We start from the raw sequence: 20,582 nt of genomic DNA on the forward strand, positions 1-20,582 counted from the left end.
CATTGTATAAAACTTATATAATGTGACCAATTACCAGTGACCAATGAAAATAAGGGGCATGGCAGGAGAATTGTCTTCTTTGGAATTGTATTTAAATTCGATATTCATATGTATTCTTTTTTGTCCTCTGTGGCTCAACATGAGCACAGGAGGGAAGCCCTTTTGCAAAATTTCATTAAAGGTTTTTTTTTTTATTGTTCATTGTCTCCTGATGGTTCAACTGCCCAAAATAGTTTATGTGACCACGGGGGCATAGACATCAGAACTTTGAATCCAGGTCATTAACCGAAGATTACTTATTATTTCAAGAAGTTATGTTAGAATATGATTAGGAAATTGTGTGAAAGAGAAATAATAGAACTTAGACTGATACAACAATCCTAAAAAACCAAATTTAAATAAAAATGTTTTAAATAGCTCTGTTTTCCTGTTTGTTTCATTGGGTTAATTGATCTGATATATTGGTTAAAATTTAATTGTATCATAGAACATGAAGATATAGACCTAGATAAAGATAGTTATTTTTGCTCTGTACATGGGAGATATTTATTTTTGAGAGATTTCCCCCTTGTTTTTCCTTCCCATGTTCTCCTCCACTGTCACCAAGACAACTTTTACCTATAGTCCCTTGCTCCATTGCAAAAGGATCTTTTTCCTATCTCTGCAACACAAGCTGGGGCACACAAGTAATAATTATTTCTGGGGTAAGCATAAAGATAGGGGCCTGTCCTGCTCTGCTTCTGTTGGCTATCTAAAACCATTGTTTGTACATTCTCCCCACAAATCCCCAGCTGCTGGTTTTCAAGGCCACTTGTCTATTAGCAGTGGAAGACTCAAGCTTTCCATTGCCAAAAATCTTTCCCACTTTTCTTGCCAACGCATAAGTGGTAAAAGACGCAGGGTGGGAGAAGAGGATGGGGGGAAGTGAGCTTTTACTGTGTCCGTTCTCTAGGCATTTCCCAGAGATAGGAGAAGGAGCCTCCTCCTGTCAATTCTCCAGTCTGATGTGGGTGGAAGGAGTGGTGGGGCAGATAAAAGGATCAGTTCAGTCATGGGGAGGGCTGTGTGTGTGAGGAGGTGATATTTTGATTGTTTGATAAAGTTTAATAAAAGTTCCCGGACTTGTTCTTTTCAAAATCTTTTGCCCGGTTTTTGTTTTGCTACAGATTCACCAACTTACTAGTGTTGCCTTTGCCTTTTTTTACTACCCCGATTATTTTTCAAAAAACTGCCTTAATGTTGTCTCTTCATTTTTCAAATATAAAGAATGGGCCAGAGAAACAAACCATTTAATCATAAAAGCAGTGTAGGCAATCCTCGATTTACAACAGGTCATTTAGTGACCATTCAACGTTATAACAGCACTGAAAAAAGTGACATTACCATTTTTCACACTTATGACTGTTGTGTTGCAGTGCCCCCATGTTCACATGATCAAAAAAGGTTATTGGTAAGTGATTCATATTTATGATGGTTGCAGTGTCCTGGGATTATGTGATCAGCTTTGCGATCCTCTGACTAGCAAAGTCAAGGGAGAATCCAGATTCATTTAACAACCATGTTACTAACATAATGAATGCAATGACTCACTTAACAACTGTGGCAAGAAAATTTGTAAAATGGGGAAAACTCACTTAACACATTTTTTACTTGGCAAGATAAATTTTGGGCTCACCCGAGGATTACCAGTATAGTATATTCCATGCATCCTTAATTGGAAGTAAATTCTATAGAACTTGCTGAGATTCACACCTTATTGAAAGATTTATATCGGGAGGAATTGTAATAATATCCATGCAGTCTTTGGTGCCCTCTGAACTTGGTTGTTTGTTGGCAGATGTTTCATTACCCAACTGGGTAACATCATCAGTGCTAATGAGTGTTGGATTTGCTCCCTGTTTATATACGACAGCTTGGCCAAACTGAGTTGGTACCTGCCGGAGTTGGTGAAGGTATGGTTTATCTCCTTGGAAGTTCCTTGGTTAAGTTTTTCTTTTCTTTTTTATTGTTTGTTTGGTGGCATGCTTATCTGGGTATTGATTATCTGGGACTTAACTTTTTATTGTCTCTTTTGAATGGTGTGTCAATGTGGTTTATCTCCATGTGTCTATTGATGACTGATCAAGGAACTGCCAAGGAGAAAACCACACCCCACCAAGACAGGCAAGACAAACAACTGCATATTAACAGGGAGCAAACTCCACATTCACTAACACTGATGATGGTATATAGTTGGTTAATGAAGCATTTGTAAGCAAACAACCAAACTTAGAGAGCACCAAGCACTCCAAAACTCAATCCCAAGTTACATATTTTCTTCTATTGTAATAATAACTATTGTGTCCTACCTATAGTAAGCAGAGAGAGGGGTCTCTAGCTTCTTTTGTCCATCTCTGTGAATAGGACCTCCTTCCCCTGTTTCCTCAGTTAGAATTCCATCCAGTAATTCCACATCATTTTCACAAGGGAGTACATATCTGATGCTGTTCCAGTCGTACTTTTGTTTCTTGAAATGCTTTAGCTTACCCTGAACCCAACCTCCCCAAGAGGTTTGATTGTTCACAATCCATTGAGCTGTTGTTTTGCTTATCTTGGTTAACAGCCTTTCTTCCCACCCCAGATTTTCTTGTTCGGGTTCATCCCCGATTGCGAATTTGGGCTGTCTTTTCTTACTTGACTCTTCTACCTTCTCAAGGGGTTTGGTTAGGAATGACTGGATATTTGGAAGGTCAGAAGGAGGAGGAGATGGAGGAGGAGGAGGAATGGGTACCAGCAAAGTGGACTCCGCTTGAGTACTCTCTACTTTGGCTTCCCAGATAAAGTCTTCTAAGAACAGAGGGAGATTACCAGTGGTTTCTTTGACATTAGCCATTTCTGCTTCCTTCAAATGAGGTAATCTTCTCAAGTAATTCATTTTTCTTGGTTTCCTTAGCTTTTTAGGCATAATATTTTCATCTCTACATTGACCAATAATAGTGGAAAAATCATATAGACCTTTAGGGTCATAATCTTTATAAGCTAAAGCTGATGGCTTAATGGTTTCTTTGGAAAAATGAATGCTCTTGGATACATTCTTAAGACATTGTTTCTGATAATGCGCATAATGCCCCTTATCATGGCTAAAATGTTGCTGATACATAAAAGGCATTTTGGCTTTCATCGCAGACAATATAGTTTGGTATGACGGCAAGTTCTTACTGTCAACTTTGACTTTTAAAGTGGCCTCAGAAGGAAAGACATTTTCGTTGTTGAAAAGATTAGATTCCTCCATTTTATTAAGACTGGTAAGATTTTTGACTAGTGTTGAGGTAGTTTTTTTAAAGCAAACATTTAAAAAAAAATCAAATTGCCCCATTCCACTCTTCTTAGGTTTTCCTGTGCCACAAAAGGAAGATAAATATGCCTTAATGTTAACGATAACACATTTCAGATAACAAACAGGGTAAGCAAAACCCAGATAAATTTGAGGTCAGTCCAACTTCCTGTTGCCATCACAGAATATTTGTGTTATCTGGTAATAAAAACTTGTTTCAGGTGGGATGGAGAGTTGGAATCCACATGGTGATCTATTCATCTATAGCCAATCTACATGGAATAGGACATGGCCAAATAAAATGTCAGGATATACAGTGGGGCAAAAAATATTTAGTCAGCCACCAATTGTGCAAGTTCTCCCACTTAAAAAGATGAGAGAGGCCTGTAATTGACATCATAGGTAGACCTCAACTATGAGAGACAAAATGAGAAAACAAATCCAGACAATCACATTGTCTGATTTGAAAAGAATTTTTTTGCAAATTATGGTGGAAAATAAGTATTTGGTCACCTACAAACAAGCAAGATTTCTGGCTCTCACAGACCTGAATTTTTTTCTTTAAGACGCTCCTCTGTCCTCCACTCATTACCTGTATTAATGACACCTGTTTGAACTTGTTAGCAGTATAAAAGACACCTGTCCACAACCTCAAACAGTCACACTCCAAACTCTACTGTGGTGAAGACCAAAGAGCTGTCGAAGGACACCAGAAACAAAATTGTAGACCTGCACCCGGCTGGGAAGACTGAATCTGCAATAGGTAAGCAGCTTGATGTGAAGAAATCAACTGTGGGAGCAATAATGAGAAAATGGAAGACATACAAGACCACTGATAATCTCCCTCGATCTGGGGCTCCATGCAAAATCTCACCCCGTGGGGTCAAAATGATCACAAGAACGGTGAGCAAAAATCCCAGAACCACACGGGGGGACCTAGTGAATGACATGCAGAGAGCTGGGACCAATGTAACAAAGGCTACCATCAGTAACACACTACGCCGCCAGGGACTCAGATCCTGCAGTACCAGACCTGTCCCCCTGCTTAAGCCAGTACATGTCCGGGCCCGTCTAACATTTGCTAGAGAGCATTTGGATGATCCAGAAGAGGAATGGGAGAATGTCATAAGGTCAGATGAAACCAAAGTAGAACTGTTTGGTAGAAACACAACTCGTTGTGTTTGGAGGAGACAGAATGCTGAGTTGCATCCAAAGAACACCACACCTACTGTGAAGCACGGGGGTGGCAACATCATGCTTTGGGGCTGTTTCTGTGCAAAGGGACAGGGCGACTGATCCGTGTACAGGAAAGAATGAATGGGCCATGTATCGTGAGATTTTGAGTGCAAACCTCCTTCCATCAGCAAGGGCATTGAAGATGAAATGTGGCTGGGTCTTTCAGCATGACAATGATCCCAAACACACCACCCGGGCAACGAAGGAGTGGCTTTGTAAGAAGCATTTCAAAGTCCTGGAGTGACCTAGCCAGTCTCCAGATCTCAATCCCATAGAAAACCTTTGGAGGGAGTTGAAAGTCAGTGTTGCCCAGCGACAGCCCCAAAACATCACTGCTCTACAGGAGATCTGCATGGAGGAATGGGCCAACTTACCAGCAACAGTGTGTGCCAACCTTGGGAAGACTTTCAGAAAATGTTTCATCTCTGTCATTGCCAACAAAGGATATATAACAAAGTATTGAGATGAACTTTTAATATTGACCGAATACTTATTTTCCACCATAACTTGCAAAAAAATTCTTTCCAAATCAGACAATGTGATTGTCTGGATTTGTTTTCTCATTATGTGTCAGCACCTCTCCATTAATTAATTAGGAAAGAAAGACCACGAGACTCCATGTGTGGAAATCAAGTGTACTTTTACTAATTGAAAATGATTAAAGGCATAGCGTAGCGAAGTCTGATTATTTAGGCGCGAAAGCGGTTGATATATAGAATAGCCCATTCCCCACCCCTTGGCATCACAGGTCCAGTCCAATCATAATTCTTCCAAGTGTCAGGTGTGAGATAACTTCAAAAGGCATCACGAAGATGGAATGTCGGTGCCATTAGTCCTGGCGGGAACGCCCACGCATGCGTAGTCCGATCAGCCGGTGAACTCCAGAACCTTCCTCCAGCACAATGAGTAACCCCTCCCAAATACCATGCCCTCCCTCCCCATTTCATGGCAGCCGAAGCAACAGCAAAGCAGAGGCTGACATTATGTTTCTCATAGTTGAGGTCTACCTATGATGTCAATTAAAGATTCTCATCTTTTTAAGTGGGAGAACTTGCACAATTGGTGGCTGACTAAATACTTTTTTGCCCCACTGTATGGATGGTGCTTAACTATTGTATTTTGCCTCTGGATATTCATCAAAGAAAAACAGCACTGAGAAACCATAATTGATGAGGGCATTCAGTTTCTTTGCCATTTGTATTTTTAGCCTGCTAGCTAGGATATTTTTGTACAACGGTCACGTGCTCTTTCAAAAAAGGGTCAAACAGACGCTCAATAATAGCCCAGTTGACAAGTTAAAAAATATGGAGGGTGGCACAGGGTCAAATGGGAGTGACTAAAATCAAGTAGAGATGGCAGCAGTGGCATCGAGCAACCAAGAAGTCCAGGTGACCGGCAGACCCAGAAACAGCTATGGGTTGTCATGGGAAGTGGCAATGGGTTAGAGCAGATGTTCAGTACTGCACAATTGTTGGAATGAAGGTTAAAATGACACAGTTCCCCAAGGCATAAGTAACTATAATTCAGTGCATGAACAGCTATTGCAGCTGTATAATTAGGGTTCCAGGCATGTTGACCAGACAGAGGAAGTTGTACCTCTTGTACTCAAATCCACAGAATAAACGTAGTAAAAAGAAAGGAAAATGCATCAAATGTCCAGTGGAGTTTAATCACATGATTGTGTGTGTGTCATCATTTTGATGAAGTCTTGATTTGTGGCAGACAAATATGCCATGAGGATGTGCTTTAAAAAAACAATAATGAAGAAATCTTTCTACCATGGTTAAGAGTCAAATGAGGAACATCCTAGAGAAGGCTTTTTAAAAAAAATATTTGTTTTTAAAATAACAGGAAAAAAAATCCCAAAAGCAACAAGAAACATAAGTACATGTTTTAAAGAAAAAAAATCCATAACAAGTGCTTAAAACTTAGTGAAAATTTATTCACCTATTTTCGAGCCTTAGAGAATGCTTAAGACAGTAACTCATTGTCCAGAATGCAATTTATTCTTTGCCAATATATCTGCTTCATTTAATATCAATCTGGGCCACAAGCAAATACTTAAGGCAAGCAAAAAACTTTCCATTAACCCCTAAGCCTTGTCCATTTGTATTTACGGTTCATTGATACTGGCTGAGGAATTCTGGACATTGAAGTCCCCTCAATTTTAAAAGTTTCTAGGGTTGTGAAGCCCTGGCGTAGATCAGTTGCCGAGTTGTGTTGCAAGTTCTTAACATTTTAAAAATACGGCTGTTCTATTCTACAAGCACTTATCTGAGAACAATACTACTGCATGTCTATATAGCGAAGACCAGGAAGTTCAGTGAAATCTAGCTGCAACTAAATTTATCTAAGGCCGAAAGAAATAAGGCGACGCACATTTGTTCATTCTGACTAAATTATCAACCCGAGAAACGCGATAGGAGGAGTCACTCCAACGCGGAAGAACGAAGACCAGGCTCGTCGCAAAAAGAGGGCGGCGAACACTCGATCGACAGCTCCACCAGTGCGACCTGCCTTGCTCCAAAAAGTGCCAAGACGCGAATTAATTTAGCGTGGGAGTCGCGGTGCCAACAGGCGTGACGTCGTTTACGAGCAAAATGTTACGGGGCTGCTTGAGTCACTGCTGGCGAAGGACTTCCATTGTGAGCTTCGGTGGTTGGCGGAACCGGCGGGCGCGCTTTTCCGCCTCTGCTCGTGTCATGGAGCCTCGCCTCAGCTTTTCTCCCGCCGACCACAGCCTCTTCGATCAGCCGCTGGCCATCTCGGTGGAAGGGCTCGGGCCCGAGCAGGAGATCGGGCTCCGTGCGTCGCTGGAAGATGAGAAAGGGGAGCGCTTCGAGTCGCACGCCTTCTACCGAGCAGACGGCGAAGGGAGGCTGGATCTGCAGCGCTCGCCGGCGCTTGAAGGCGGGACCTTCTCGGGTTTGGAGCCGATGGGGCTGCTGTGGTCGCTGCAGCCGCTAAAACCCCTCAGGCGCCTGGTGAAGCGCGACGTCGAGCGCCCCTTTCTCCTGGAGCTGGAGGTGTTAGAAAGGCTGGGAGCGACTTTGCCTGGTCGCGTCCTGGCCAAGGGCTCCCACGAGCGGAGATTCCTGGCCGACGGGGTGAAGAGACTCCCGGTGCGGGAAGGGAGCATCCGGGCCACTCTTTTCCAGCCTCCCGGTAAACAGCGGGGGATCTTCCTACAGAAATTACTCTATTAATAATACACTCATGTCCCGGAGGATCAGCCGCTAAGAGCGATTTAATTAATCCACTTTTTGGATTTTCATGGTCACACTGAATTGAGCTACGGTACTATAACTAATCAGACAGGTTGAGGCTGTTTCGAGTCAGTGCGTTGTTGGAACTCAGTTTGGTTGGAGTCGACATTTACATATTTTTACCCAACGTTTACCCAGCACCTCAGGTTGAATCAACCTGTAATGCGACCATATTTTATCCTAGTATGTTATATGAACTCAGGGAATAAGATTGAATAAGGTGTAATTCCATTTTTTGCGTGTGCTTTCAAACCAGTCTTGGCTCCAAGTGACTGCCTGGACTAATCCCTTCAGCTTTTTGGACACCATTTCTGGAAATTTGGCTTCCTGGGGTTAAGAGAGAGTGACTGGCCCGAAGCCACCCAGTTGGCTGTGTACCCAAGAGAGGCTTAGAAAATAAGAGTCCCTCAGTACTCTGGTGCCTTCAGCCTCTACACCAAATTGGCTTTATAATTTCTGATATTAAAATCAATGGAATACAATACACCATTACACTAGCTCTGGGATCTGCAATTTAGAATAGCCAACGCATTGTGCATTGTATTAATGGGTGGTTTAATAGAGTAGTGGTTTTTGTAACACGCTAAACCATAAATTCTGATTTTCAAACCACAGTGGCTACCTTTATGTGACAGAACAAGCTAAACAATGAAACCATGCTATCGCTTGGCCAGTTGTTTGAATCAAGCCATGTGCCCTTTTGTCCTTTATCTTTGATGCAGGACTTTGTTTAAAGTATGCTAAGTTCTTAAGAAATGTGTGGTAACTAAAAACAATTGCTCTACTTTATATTTCTTGCAGGTAAAGGCCCTTTTCCAGGTATCATTCAGATACCTGGAACTGGAGGAGGGATTCCAGAAAGTTCAGCATGTCTGTTGGCCAATCATGGCTTTGCCGTGTTAGCTTTGGCCTATTATGGATATGAAGATCTTCCTAAGGACATGACGGAATTGCATCTGGAGTACTTTGAAGAAGCTGTCAATTATATGCTAAAACATCCAGTGGTAGGTTGCTCTATTCGTGACCTTTGTAAAGAGGTTTAGCTGAGATCTCGGGTTTTTCAGCCCCAGAAATGTATACTACTATGTTATCCTAGATCAGGGGTGGGCAATTAATTTTCTCAAGCGGCCACAATGAGAAATTGGGAGTGTTGTGGAGGACCACCACGCACATATCCCCACCCTCACCCCACCTGCCACCCTGCCCCTCCCCCCACCATCACCAATTAGGACAGTAAAAGGATGGCCCCTGGGCTGTAAAAAGACCAGGTCTGTCCTAGATTATTCAACCAGTAAATAAAGGCATTTACAAGAAGGCCTTGTTTAGAGACTGATACCTTTAGCGACCATTTGCAATTACTAAAATGGAAAAGTAATTAATTCCTGGCATTTATGACCTTTGCAGTTCTATAAAGCAAAGGAAAACTGAAGTAAGATCATAAGACAACTGTGGTTTCACTTAGCAATCATTTTACATCAAAACTATCCATAATCAGTTGAAAAGAAAAATCATGATTAGCAGCAAAATCTATCCATATATTAGCTCAGCATGTTGCTTAACATGTAAGTTGCTTCAACTAGTGTTATCAATTAAAGGCTTCCTATATTTTGTAAACCTAGAACTATAGTTATTCTGGGAAATTAACTAAATTCAAATGTTGCTGTATTGTTTGAGCTTGCTGAACATTTTGTGTTTTTTCAGGAACATTTGTTTCAGAACCTTTTATTCCTGAAATAGATCATGGAAAATTTAAGGATCTTAACAACTCATTTCTTTCCATTTGGGGCAGCCAAAGGTATGCAAGAGTAACTGAAGCATAAAAGCTTTAGGCCAGGGTTGTCAAACTCGATTTCATTGAGATTCGCATAAGAGTTGTCTTTTACCTCAGGAGGCTGAGGTGGGTGTGGCCAGCTTGACATCACTTGTGTCAGGGGGCATGTGTGGTGGCCCAATTACTCTGCCAGTGAAAATGGACTCCTGACCTCCATTTTCAGCTGGGACGGCTTTCTGCAACCCTCTGCCAGCTGGCAGAGGCACTGCAAGCTGGTCCTTCAGTGTTTCCAGGGCAGTCCCGTGGGCCAGATCTAAGCACCCTGCGGCCAGATTCGGTCCGCAGGTCTTGAGTTTGACACCCCTGCTTTAGGCAATTACTGTAACAGAAAGTGAAATAGCATGGATAATTTTCTTACAAGCTGTGTCTGCATAACACATCCTCTGGTTTGCTTAAGGGGTGGCTGACCGATTAAACCATAATATGCTGTGCTTAACAAAATTCATCTGGTTATTCATTTAGGGTTGCTGTATGAACATAGCCGTAGGATCCCATGCAGTAGAAACATTGTTAGCAGTGTCAATCTGATTTTCCTTTTCTTTCTTTCCGTCTGTTTAGGTTAAAGGTCCAGGAATTGGCGTGTTGGGACACTCCAAAGGGGGTGACATCTGTATCTCCATGGCCTCATTTTTAAAAGGCATCACAGCAATAGTCACCGTTAACGGTTCTATAGCCAATGTAGCTGTAGCAGTACGCTACAAGGACATCACCATTCCACCTCTCGGCATTAATATAAATCGAGTCAAAATTGATCAGAATGGATTCTATGACATTATTGATGTTCTGAACAACCCGCTTGAGGGCACTGACCGCCAAAGCTTAATTCCATTGGAGAAAGCTGAGGGACGCTTTCTTTTTATTGTGGGCATGGATGATCATAATTGGAAGAGTGAATTTTTTGCCAATGAAGCTGCCAAACATTTACAAGCTCATGGAAAAGACAAACCTGGAATAATTTGCTATCCTGAAGCAGGTCATTACATTGAACCTCCTTATACACCACTCTGCCCTGCTTCAATCCACTTTTTGGTGGGCAAAACAGTGGTCTGGGGTGGGCAACCCAGAGCACATGCAGCAGCGCAGGTGGATGCTTGGAAGCAGATTCAAAACTTCTTTCATCAAATCCTCAATGGCAGCAAAAACAAATTGTGACTGAATTAGTTATGACCTGGGTTTCAGCATGTATGTTTGCTAAGCTAAATACTGGGGATGTGAGAATAATGCTGGGAATGGATATGAAATGGCGAGAAGAAAACTCATAGGTGATAAATCCCATTTGAACACTCTTTATCTAGTTTTCAAATATTTTTGCATTCTATATTAAAATGCTGAAGATTAAGATCTGCATCCAGGCAAGAGCACCAGATGGTGGCCCTACAGTGTGATCTTAATTTATTAGTTTATTTAAATCTATAGGTTCAAAGTCCCAGCCACCTTCTCATTCCAAATGACAACTAAGTTCTTAAGCAAATTGCACCAGACCTTCAGGAATAACCGGGAATAAACTCCCTTTGGAGTCCAACTGGGCTTGAATGAGGAACAGCATCAAGCACTGAGCCCTCATTCTCTGAGAGTGACCTGCCCTTGGACTCTCTGCCTGCCTGCACTTGTCAATGCGTTACAGGTAGTCCTCAATTTATAACCACAATTAAGACCAAAATTCCTGTTGCAAGACCGTTGTTAAGTGAGTAAGCCCAATTTTATAACTTTACATGCCACAATTAAGTGAATTACTGCAGTGAATAACCTGCTTGATAAGTAAATCTGACTTCTCCATTGGCTTTACTTGTTTAAAGGTTGCAAAAGGTGATCACAAGAGCCAAGGTGGCGCAGTGGTTAAATGCAGCACTGCAGGCTACTTCAGCTGACTGCAGTTCAGCAGTTCGGCTGTTCAAATCCCACCAGGCTCAAGGTTGACTCAGCCTTCCATCCTTCCGAGGTGGGTAAAATGAGGATCTGGATTGTTGTTGGGGGCAATATGCTGACTCTGTAAACCGCTTAGAGAGGGCTGAAAGTCTTATGAAGCGGTATATAAGTCTATATAAGTCTAACTATTGCTATCACATGACCCTGAGACACGGCAATTGTCATAAATACATGCAAGTTGCCAAGCATCCAAATGTGGATTATATGACCATAGGATTGCTTTGAGTGTAATAAGTGTGAAAATCCTAAGTCACATTTTGCAGTGCCATTGCACGTTCAGTCACTAAACAGATGGTTATAAGTGGAGGACTGCCTGTAATCTTCCTGCCCACCCTCGACCCCCTGAACCTCTCCCCAATAACATGCTAACCTCTCCACCAGCCTGAGCGTCCCCTCCTCATTTTCCCAATCACCTACTTTTTACATACGTTGGGGGAGGGTCAGTCACAGGGTAATGGACTTCATCTTGACTTGTTTTTGACAGATATTAATTTTACTCTTCCAAATTAGGAAGAAAAAAAATATTTATAGGTTCAATTTCTTTAAACAAATGGATGTGCAGGTTTTAATGACAGCAGTTACTTTGAATTTATATAAAACAACCTATTATTACTGGCAAAGAAAATTAACTTTTAAAAAATGAAGTGAATATGGTGAAATAGGAATGTGCCTTCTTTTCTCCAAGTTTTTAGCACAAGAAAGGAGAATAACCTTATATGACTGAAGAGTTTGCTGTATAATATTTATCTGCAAAGTAATGAAATTGCACTTCAGAAGATAATGTTCTTAATGTATTTGCTGCTTCTGTCAAGGGCCAACTGGAGAAAAGATCCAATCATTTCATCATCTTTTAAATATTAAACAAAGGACTGGCAGTATAAATTAATTCATCCTAAATTATACAACTCTTTTATGCAGAAAAATCAAACTCCCTAGCACTGTATTATGTGACTGGGGCAAGCTGTTAATTTCTGCCAGCAGTCCAATTTAGAAATTCCTATTTTTAAACTTTGCTCTAAATTTTTCTTACCTTGCTTTTAAATTGTTCTTATTTGTATTCTTATCAGATTTTCATTGCACTTGTTGATAAATTAGCAAGAGAACATGTCTATTGGATCCAATCATTTCATCATCTTTTAGATAGTAAACAAAGGACTGACAGTATAAATTAATTCATCCTAAATTATACAACTCTTTTATGCAGAAAAAACTCCCTAGCACTGTTATGTGAGTGGCCAAGCTGTTAATTTCTGGCAACACTCCAATTTAGAAACTCCTATTTTTCAACTTTGCTCTAAATTTTTCTTACCTTGCTTTTAAATTGTTATTTGTATTCTTATCAAATTTTCATTGCCCTTGTTAAAATTAGCAAGAGAACATGTCTCGCTCCTAAGTTAAAATGAGTTTAGAAGTTCAAGAAATTCTAAACCAGTATTTGCAGATTCAAATATGCGTGCTATGTCCTCGGATAACATTTTGGTTTTTTGCACTGTTGGGTGAAATGTTTCACGTGAAATAAATGGCTAACACTTCGTAAGACGTCTCAAGTACTGTATGTCTTCATGTCACAAAGTTTGACTCCTGGTTTGATGCATCCAAACCCGACCTTGAAACTCCCCGTTTCGGAAGCCTGATCTCTGCGATCGATTGCTACAGTCTCTCGCGTCTTAAGCTGGAGGTCTGACTGAAGAGAAGGGCACCGCTGCTTTGCTTCTAGTCCCGACGTTCAGCGGCTCGTGCAAGGAGTCCGTGGATCCCATCATGTGGCAAAAAGTCATGGGCAGAGCGTGGGACTTCCGCCTGGTGTTCTTGCGCGGGCCGGGCCACCCTTTGGGGAAGACCTTTCCGAAAAGCTACGACCGAAGAGGACTAATAACCATGTCGGTCACCCCCGCTGTAGGCTTGGCAGATCAGCCCGCGAAAGTGACGGTCGAAGGACTGGCGCCTTTGCAGGGAGTGACGCTCCGGGCGCTAGTAGCGAACGGGCAGGGTAGCCTCTTCGACGCCTGCGCGCATTACCAAGCGGACCAGCAGGGGAGAATAGACCTGTCCAGAGATGTTTCTAGGGGAGGGGATTATGTGGGAGTGGAGCCCATGGGGCTGTTTTGGAGCCTGACCCCCGCTACCATAGAGAAGCCTTACCAAAGGCTGGAGCCCGAGGACATCGAGCGTCCCGTGAAAGTGCAGATCACGGTGCATCAGGAATATAGTCAGCCCGGGGCCATCCCCGGACAGGTGCTTGCTCAAACGAACGTGGAAAGGTGGTTCACTCTTCCTGACGTGAGAAGGATTAGGTTGAAGGAAGGTGCGGTAAGAGGCAGCTTATTCCTTCCGCCAGGTGAGTAGAGGAGAAATGATGATGATGATGGTTCAGGCTCCCATTTCCTCCATCAGTTGTCATGGCATCCTGACAACTGATTCTGGACTTTTCCAGTCTCAGTCAAGGCAGCCAAACGGGAATAAGCAGTGGGACATTTGTGGATACCAAAATAAATAAATAAATAAAGATAGGGTTGATGGGCAAAGTCAGGTATCTTGGATAAATTCTAAGCAGAAATAATATCCTTTCCATAATATAGAGGATTAAGCATGTGGTGAACTCTAATCCATGGCAGTCATACCAAAAATACTTTTAAAATGAGCTTGTTAAAGGCATTTCAATATAAAAAACAATTTAAAAAATCTTGTTAATAATGTCCAGGCCCAACACATTTGATCAATATCTACTCCTATTAGGGAACGGCCCATTTCCAGCTGTGATAGACATGTTTGGTGATGAAGGTGGGTTAACCGAGTTCCGATCCAGCCTTCTGGCAACCCATGGCTTTGCAGCTCTTTCCTTGCCATATTTTAATTTTGAGGATCTCCCAAAAGTCATGGATGATTTCCGTCTTGAATATTTTGAAGAGGCAGCCAAGTTTTTGTTGCGCCATCCGAAGGTGAGTGATGTGAACAAAACTCTGTCTATAATACAATTTGCACCAAGACAAGTTTTCCCCTCCAATGGATTCTGAATAAAAAATTAGGAAACTGTAAGGAAAACGTAAGGTTTTTTGCCAGAAGTCTCTTGTTTTGCCAGAAAATATACAACGCTTTTAGGTGTTAAAATTAAGCTCCCACATATTGATACTAATAAAATGATTGGTGTTTGTATAAAGATAAAAAGGTAAGGTTTCCCCTATCCAGTCATGTCCAATTCTAGGAAGCCGTGCTCATCTCCATTTCTTAGATGAAGGGTCCTGTGTTGTCTGAAGCCATTTCTGTGGTTATATGGCCAGCATGATTACAGGCTGAGGCACATGGAATGCTGTTACCTTCCCGCCAAACTGGTACCTATTTATCTACTTGCATTTGCATGCTTTTGAACTGCTAGGTGGACTGGACAGTGCTTGTATAGCCAGGCATTTTTCTGGCATAAAAAGAATGTGTGAGAAAACTTTACAGGAGGTGGAAAAAGTCAGAGGGCATAAAATTACTGAGAGGGAACTTTGGATGTAAACTTATTTAGGTTTATAAGAAACCTTGTTTCTAAAATCTACTGTGTTAAGGTTTTGTGTATCAAAGTATGCATAATTATGGTACTAAACAAATAGGTACATCAGTTTAAAATAGGACTTTATACTGATTTGGTTCTCAGTGATAGTGTTTTCCATGACAAAAGACATACATTCATTTAAAATATTTTAAACATTTTTCTTTATGAAGTCTTTGTCAAAATCTGGATTGTTTCCAAGAAAACTATGGAGACATAATCACAGGTCTGCAGCTAAAAAGCTGTTTGATTATTTTCATTTAATTTCAATGTATTTTGGTGTGCTGAAAATAAATAAAATATTGGAAAAACTCCTAGATGTCATGATTTGCCACAACATGCAAAATTGTCTTCAAATTTATCAATTTAAAAAAAAAATGGTATTTTTTTTATATTATGGGTTTTTAACCAAATTTAAAGTCCAAATTACTATTAATTAATTCACATAAGTGCATTTAAGATATAAAATGCCAAAAAAACCTTAAAGGGTTTGTCCGAGTTATGTAATAAAAATATAGCACTGTAAATCTGATGGTCAGCAATATATACATAAGCTAAGCAAGTTTTAAGTCTGTGCTTCTAATGGTAGAAGGGATTAATCTTTCCTGAAGAATCCAGTCGGAGGGAGACACAGGGCAGATAGCATCTCCGGTCAGTGCAGGGGGCATGGCCAGCACTGTGACGTCTCGTGTACAGACACAGAGCTGCTCTTTCCAGTCATGCCACACTTGTGCACGAATCATCATCAGGTTCTAGGCTTTTTCATCGCAATTCATGTTAGCTCGTCATTCTTCAACCATTTATGTTATGGCTCCGCAAAAGTGTATTAATTCGCCAGACAGTTTCTGTTTCATCTGTGGTGAATATACTGTGTTGAAGCAACATCAGAATATTACAGACTTTGTGAAAAAAGTATACTTTGCATACTTTGGACTAAAAATTGGAGATCAAGATTAAGTTTGGGCGCCTCATAAAGTGTGCAAACAGTGTGTTGAGGTTCAAGGGTAAGAAAAAAATCTTTCCGTTATGGGATTCCTATGGTATGGCAAGAGCAAAAGAACCATAGTGATGATTGTTATTTTTGTTCATGTGATGTGAAAGGATTTAATTCCAAATGGAAGCATTCCATTCATACCCCAATCTTCACTCAGCAATTCGTCCCATCCCCCATGGCACAGATTTACCAGTACCCAAGCCCCCTGCTACCTTGGAAGAGATACCTAGCTCCGATGAAGGTGAAGTCATACCTGAACCAGATGACGAATCAAGTTCTGACTTTGAAGATGATACAAGACCAAAATTGTTTTCTCAGGAGGAGATGAATGATTTGGTAAGAGACTTGAATCTTCCCAAAGATGCCGCTGAGTTACTCAGACCAAGGCTGAAAAGCAGGAATTTATTGTTGCCAGGAGTGTCATGTCTGGTTCAGACATCGTGAAAAGAAGTTCGTTCCTTACTTCGCCCAGGAAGACAAGTTGGGTCTATTGCATCAATGTTGAAGGTCTGATGGGTCAATTTAAAATCCAATATGATTCAGAGCAATGTGGTCTTTTTCTAGATTCTTCAAAAAGAAGTCTCAAAGCAGTTTTACTCCACAACGGTTTTTACGCTTCCATACCTGTAGGTCATTCCGTACACTTGAAGGAAATCTACAAGAACTTGGAATTGGTTCTTCGTAAACTTAAATATGAAGACCATGGTTGGCAAGTGTGTGGGGACTTGTGCATGCTGCTCGGGCAACAAGCTGGGTATACCAAATGCCTTGTTTTCTGTTTCTACGGGACAGTCGAAATTGACAAAATCACTGGACCAAGAAGAGTTGGCAGCCGAGGGTGCTAACAGTTGGTGAAAAAAATGTCCTCTGAGAAACTTTGGTACCTTCCAAGAAATGGAGAATGCTTCAAATACTTGGTCACCAAGTTTCATGCCTGTCGGAGGCAAAATTGAAGGAAGGTGTGTTCGTTGGACCAGACATTAGAAGGCTTATAGTTGATCAAGAGTTTGTCAATACCATGACAGATGCTCAAAAAGAAGGGTGGATTGCATTTAAAGAAGTCGTATAGAAATTTTTAGGCAATAACAAAGATCCTCATTACAAAAAGATCGTTGGAAGAATGCTGAAAGCATTTCAAGCTTTAGGTTGACTGATGAGTTTGAAACTGCATTTCCTCCAGTCCCATCTTGACTACTTTCTTGAAAATTTGGGAGCGGTGAGTGAGGAACACAGTGACATTAAAGACATTAAAGACATAGAAAGGAGATATCAGGGAAAATGGAGCATTACAATGATAGCAGATTACTGTTGGATGCTTCAGAGAGACATTCCAGATGCTACTCACAAGCATAAATGCAGCAAGAGGAGCCTCACAAGGAAGAAGAATTGAGTTTAGTGTGTGTAGGTGAGCTTTTAGTTCAAAAAAGGATTTTCATGAAAATATTGAAATAAAACTTTAATTTTATAAGTCTATTTCCATTTATTTTGAGGTATTGCCTTTTTTAACATAGTTACCTAAATTGTCAGGATGTCCTATGACGAAATGGAGGTCATTTTCAAATTCAGCGCACCCAAAAACAGAAAGATTACCTGGAATAACCAAAACAGCTCTCGAAAAATTTTTTTTTGCAGACTTGTATATAATCACAGCGTATTACAGATTTAATCACACACAAAGATATCCATTTTCTGATCAAAGTAGGGTTGTTCTCCCCTATCCCACACCTAACACAGGGATATGGCAGAGAAGAACAACCCTACTTTCCTTATATTTTTCCTCATAGTTTTCATTCAGAATATTTTGAAGATAATTTGTTTAGGTTAGCCTTAACAATAATTTAATATATAGGAATCTCACTACCATTCTGAAAGCAGTACAAAATAGAAAAGCAACTTTTGAGGGAGCGTATAGATTATATTTTTTATTATTTTAAAAAAGAGATACAGTCCTATTATAAACATACTAACCTTTTACTCATTGAGGTTTCCTTATTAGGCAGTGCTTTTAACAAATTAGCCTGAGATGCTTAGTGGCCTTTATTAATAACATGTTATAGAATAAATGTTTTTGCAAAGAGTTAATAAAACATTTATATTATTTTTACTTCTGTTCAATAATTTAACCCGTGCTATTTCATTCATGAAGGTTAAAAAATCAGGAATTGGTGTTATTGGAACTGGGAAAGGAGGAGAACTGGCTTTGTCAATGATCACCTTCCTTCCAGAAGTAGTGGCTGCTGTTTGCATTTCTGGCTGCAGCTCCATCACCGCCACTGCGCTTCATTATGGAAAACAGAGCCTGCCTGGGCTTTGCTTTAATATGAGCAGGATTAAGATTTTGGACAATGGAATATTTGATATTTACGAAGCTTTGGATGACCCAAGAGATCCAGCCAATTCACACTCCAGGATACCCATTGAAAAGGCAGAAGGTCATTTCCTTTTTGTGGTCGGAGAAGATGATCACAATTGGAAGAGCTCTTTGTATGCTGAAATAGCTACTACATGCCTACACCAGCATAAGAAGGCCAATTTTAATCTCTTGAGTTACCCTGGAGCAGGCCATCGAATTAATCCATCTTTTTCTCCTGTTTGCCTGGTAGCTTTAGACCGTGTTCTAGGGGTGCCTATTCTGAGTGGTGGAGAGTACAAAGCTCACGCCCATGCGCAGGAACATTCCTGGGGAAAGATTCTTGAGTTCCTGAATTTGCACTTGAAATGAGACAAGCAGGCTGATAATTGAACAATGGAAATAAATTGAGAGAAAAAAATTCCAAAGAAGATGAAGAAATAGTCAGGAACTGAGCAAGAAGGATGGGCAGAAATAACATAAAAATATATGCTTTGGATTATATTATGAACAGGTAATAAAATAAGGTTAGTTCAGATGGAGTGGCCAAAAGTATATTCTTTAAAAATGTAATTTAGAGTACTACAGTGAAGAATGATTTTGTTTATAGTGTTACAAATATCAGTTAACTCCTAAAACACTGCAACAAATCATAGACAGCCAGCAGCACCAAGTGTAGCTTCTGCCATTTTGAAATCATATATCCAAAATATAACTATTTCCTGCCTTCTGGCAATTTTTTGGTTTTGGACTATACCTTCAGCACACATAGCAAGTACCGTATTGTTACTTGAATAGAGAACACACATGAGAGGTTGATATTATAATTTACAATGATAAATGAAGTTGCCAGCAAAGTCATTAGCCAATTTAATATGAAAGAGGACTGGTTTTCTTCAGCTGCTAATCACATTATACTGGCTTTTACAACACAGATACCTCTTTGTCAGACACGCAAGAGACATTATAGCTTATGTGTAAATCCAGCAAAAATCAATCTTGCCAAAAGTGCCAAAATCTTTAGTTGGAATTAGATTTTTTAAAAAACAACAAAATAATACAAAGCATAGTACAGTTTCAAATTTTACTAACACTGGAATTTTTAGTTTTAACTAAAATGTACTTCTACAATATAAGAACTATCCCATTAAAATGTTTAAAGCGTCTCAGTTTTTATGGCTTGTTTATTGTAGGAGAGTTCTATCACCAATCACTATAGTGACAAAAACTATATATTTTATCTGTTCTGCATATTGGTACCTAAATTGACATTTATAATGGTTCTAAGAATAAATTGTCAAACATTTAATGTTTAGCATGAAGCATTACTGAATCTATATTCTTTAAAGTATATTTTATTACAATTTCTCAAGTACCTGTCTATATATTAGTAAAACTCTCTTGTTTGTGTGTATCCATTACCTGGCTGAAACTGCATTGTAGGGCAACCATTTTTAAACTAACATTTTGAATCTCAAATTAGCTAACTTACAGAATGCATCCAAAATTTGACAAATTCTATAAAATATTTTATGTCTTAATGCAATATATTACAAAACATTTCAAGTAGTCAAATCCTGATGTTTGACTGTGTTATTTAGTTCAACATGAGCTACTTTCAAGGAAGATGCATCTCTGAATATCTCCCTGAATTTTAAAGAATTTTCCCAGTGAATGCAATACATTAGAAACTCTGCCATTGTTGAAGGTATCTGGTAAGGAAATACCACTGAAACAATGATCTGATGGTTCACAGCTTGTCTAGTACTTTGTAAAATTACACCTAAATTCAATAACGTGATGCACAAACATATTTGTTTTTCTACTGGGAAAAAACACATCATCTAAAATTAAACCAGCAATTCTTCCAAATTGAAGTGGGTACAATAACAGTGTCACCAGGAACAAATTATATGTAACAATATGTCTTATCCCCAACTCATACCCAAGCTCAGAAAATAAAACCATTCACATGGTACTTAATGATGGCAAAGAAATTGGTATTGGTGAGTTCAAACAAGCAGACACAATATTTTATTCCAGTTTAGGGCTCTGGAAATTGAACATAACTGGTGTAATTCAGTAGTATTTATTTGTTCCACTTAAAAGCTACCTCAGTCAACTATGTGCTGCA

At 40.1% G+C, this 20,582-nt stretch overlaps 2 protein-coding genes across 3 annotated transcripts; both read left to right on the forward strand.

Annotated features, from left to right (window-relative positions):
- Positions 1-5,597: 5,597 nt before the first annotated feature.
- On the forward strand, positions 5,598-11,311 carry LOC116519037 (acyl-coenzyme A thioesterase 1-like). 2 transcript variants are annotated; one of them, XR_004256609.1, is made up of 4 exons: positions 5,598-7,714; positions 8,617-8,819; positions 9,517-9,610; positions 10,205-10,290. XR_004256609.1 is itself a non-coding variant. In XM_032232675.1 (3 exons), the coding sequence occupies exons 1-3, from the start codon at positions 7,150-7,152 to the stop codon at positions 10,796-10,798; spliced, it is 1,362 nt and encodes a 453-aa protein (XP_032088566.1). In that variant the 5' UTR covers positions 5,598-7,149; the 3' UTR covers positions 10,799-11,311. The 2 variants fall into 2 exon arrangements, 1 of the variants encoding a protein (XP_032088566.1); XM_032232675.1 differs by lacking the exon at positions 9,517-9,610 and having other exon boundaries at positions 10,205-11,311.
- A 386-nt stretch (positions 11,312-11,697) lies between these two features.
- Positions 11,698-19,614, forward strand: LOC116519901 (acyl-coenzyme A thioesterase 1-like). The gene is made up of 3 exons (XM_032234006.1): positions 11,698-13,910; positions 14,309-14,511; positions 18,245-19,614. Exons 1-3 carry the CDS (start codon positions 13,334-13,336, stop codon positions 18,818-18,820), a joined length of 1,356 nt encoding a protein of 451 aa, XP_032089897.1. The 5' UTR covers positions 11,698-13,333; the 3' UTR covers positions 18,821-19,614.
- Positions 19,615-20,582: the final 968 nt, after the last annotated feature.

The sequence above is a fragment of the Thamnophis elegans genome, chromosome 1, assembly GCF_009769535.1.
Source record: "Thamnophis elegans isolate rThaEle1 chromosome 1, rThaEle1.pri, whole genome shotgun sequence".
Taxonomy (NCBI): domain Eukaryota; kingdom Metazoa; phylum Chordata; class Lepidosauria; order Squamata; family Colubridae; genus Thamnophis; species Thamnophis elegans.

What these genes read in the sequence shown, in the direction of transcription:
- LOC116519037 (XM_032232675.1), top strand. Translation starts at nt 7,150, where the DNA reads ATGTTACGGGGCTGCTTGAGTCACTGCTGGCGAAGGACTTCCATTGTG. An exon ending in CACTCTTTTCCAGCCTCCCG is followed by an intron (nt 7,715 to 8,616) that starts GTAAACAGCGGG and finishes TATTTCTTGCAG; the next exon opens with GTAAAGGCCCTTTTCCAGGT. An exon ending in ATATGCTAAAACATCCAGTG is followed by an intron (nt 8,820 to 10,204) that starts GTAGGTTGCTCT and finishes CCGTCTGTTTAG; the next exon opens with GTTAAAGGTCCAGGAATTGG.
- LOC116519901 (XM_032234006.1), top strand. Translation starts at nt 13,334, where the DNA reads ATGTGGCAAAAAGTCATGGGCAGAGCGTGGGACTTCCGCCTGGTGTTC. An exon ending in CAGCTTATTCCTTCCGCCAG is followed by an intron (nt 13,911 to 14,308) that starts GTGAGTAGAGGA and finishes TACTCCTATTAG; the next exon opens with GGAACGGCCCATTTCCAGCT. An exon ending in TTTTGTTGCGCCATCCGAAG is followed by an intron (nt 14,512 to 18,244) that starts GTGAGTGATGTG and finishes TCATTCATGAAG; the next exon opens with GTTAAAAAATCAGGAATTGG.